The 1,312-nt window shown below is 43.4% G+C and overlaps 1 protein-coding gene across 1 annotated transcript in view; it reads right to left on the reverse strand.

Annotated features, from left to right (window-relative positions):
- Positions 1-278: 278 nt before the first annotated feature.
- The window catches only part of LOC107720767 (uncharacterized), a 2,558-nt gene continuing 1,524 nt past the window's right edge, over positions 279-1,312 (reverse strand). The window contains exons 2-3 of the mRNA XM_016528592.1: positions 900-1,091; positions 279-818 (exon numbers count right to left, since the gene is read on the reverse strand). Of these exons, the coding sequence (XP_016384078.1) occupies positions 508-818; positions 900-1,091 (503 nt within the window). The 3' untranslated portion in view covers positions 279-507. The remainder of the gene's footprint in view (positions 819-899; positions 1,092-1,312) is intronic.

The raw sequence follows: 1,312 nt of genomic DNA on the forward strand, positions 1-1,312 counted from the left end.
CCATTGCCATTATTAGTAATTTTATTGTAGATTTACCAATCAGATATAAACTATTTTAGTGTTTTTGTTGTTGCTTTTTGTTAATAATTTAGCATATTTAAAATGCATTTTGAAAAGCATTTAAGTTGACATCCCTGAAAGTCACTGTATAATTCACACAATAACAACTGCATGCAACGACTGAAAAGTTACAGAGAAATAGCCTCTCTGCAACTTCAAGATCCTTTCAGCTTTGTTTCACACTTAGATAGTGAACTCTGATAGTTCATTAACCACATTTTCGGGCATCCTCGTCCAAATACACCTGTGAAGCCACTGTCAAAGCCAGCACTGAACCTTATAACCAGTAGCTTTGTGTCTAGCATCGCGGAGAGCAGTTACAGGTTTCTCATCCAGGTCCTGGACCCCGGTTGTGAGGCATATGCTCAGCTCATATATTTGGCTAGAAGACCAGCGAGACCAGAGTCTCTTCTCTTGTGTATTTCCTTGCTACGTTCTTCCTCTCGTTCAAGGCACTGACAAATACCTCCTGAAGTCAGGATGAGACTTATGCTGTGAACGATGGCAATGCTCACTAAACGATCGCGCGTGTGCTACCTCCGGAGCCTTCCACCACATTTCGGCAGCATTTTTTAACTCTGGCAGGATGTCGGGAACCACAAACTTCTCTGCCAGGAAGACCACGGGCAGCACGGCCAATAGAGAAGCCCAACCCACCACTCCCAGCCAATAGGACGGGCCGAGTCGACTGACATCATCCCTAATCTCACCAATATGTTGATGGGTAAAAAGCGCCCAGCTGAGAAAAAAGAAAAAACCTGTGGGGAAAAACAAAATGGAGAAGGTTAAAACATGTGCATGTTACTTGGCTAAGGAAAGCTAAATAGCGAAGTACTGACCTGTAGGTACTAGTGTGAACAGCAGCAGGGTGGTCGGGTCGAGCGGCTGGCCTGCCATCAGCAGCGAGCGAGTGTTTGAGTAGGAACGCACCGTTTGAGACGTCCAGCAGAGGGCGAACATGAGACACAGCAGTCCAGAGCTCACAGACATCAGGAAAGCCACCACTGCAAACACTCTCTCAGCCTCCAGAGCTGTGGAAACCAGACACGGACAGAAACTCCTTTAATATTGATGAATGTGACACGGTATAACATGCTCCTTGGAGCCTAAATAAAAAAATTAAATAAAAAAAAAAACGTTGTCCCGATGATTATGTCCAGACCCAAAATTGAGCTTGGATTAAATTAGGCAATATGTCGATGACGATGATTCTCCACTAAAAACTATTATTTCTTTAAAAAATATATAATAT

The sequence above is a fragment of the Sinocyclocheilus rhinocerous genome, unplaced genomic scaffold (genome assembly GCF_001515625.1).
Source record: "Sinocyclocheilus rhinocerous isolate Xijiao unplaced genomic scaffold, SAMN03320098_v1.1 scaffold1022, whole genome shotgun sequence".
Classification (NCBI taxonomy): domain Eukaryota; kingdom Metazoa; phylum Chordata; class Actinopteri; order Cypriniformes; family Cyprinidae; genus Sinocyclocheilus; species Sinocyclocheilus rhinocerous.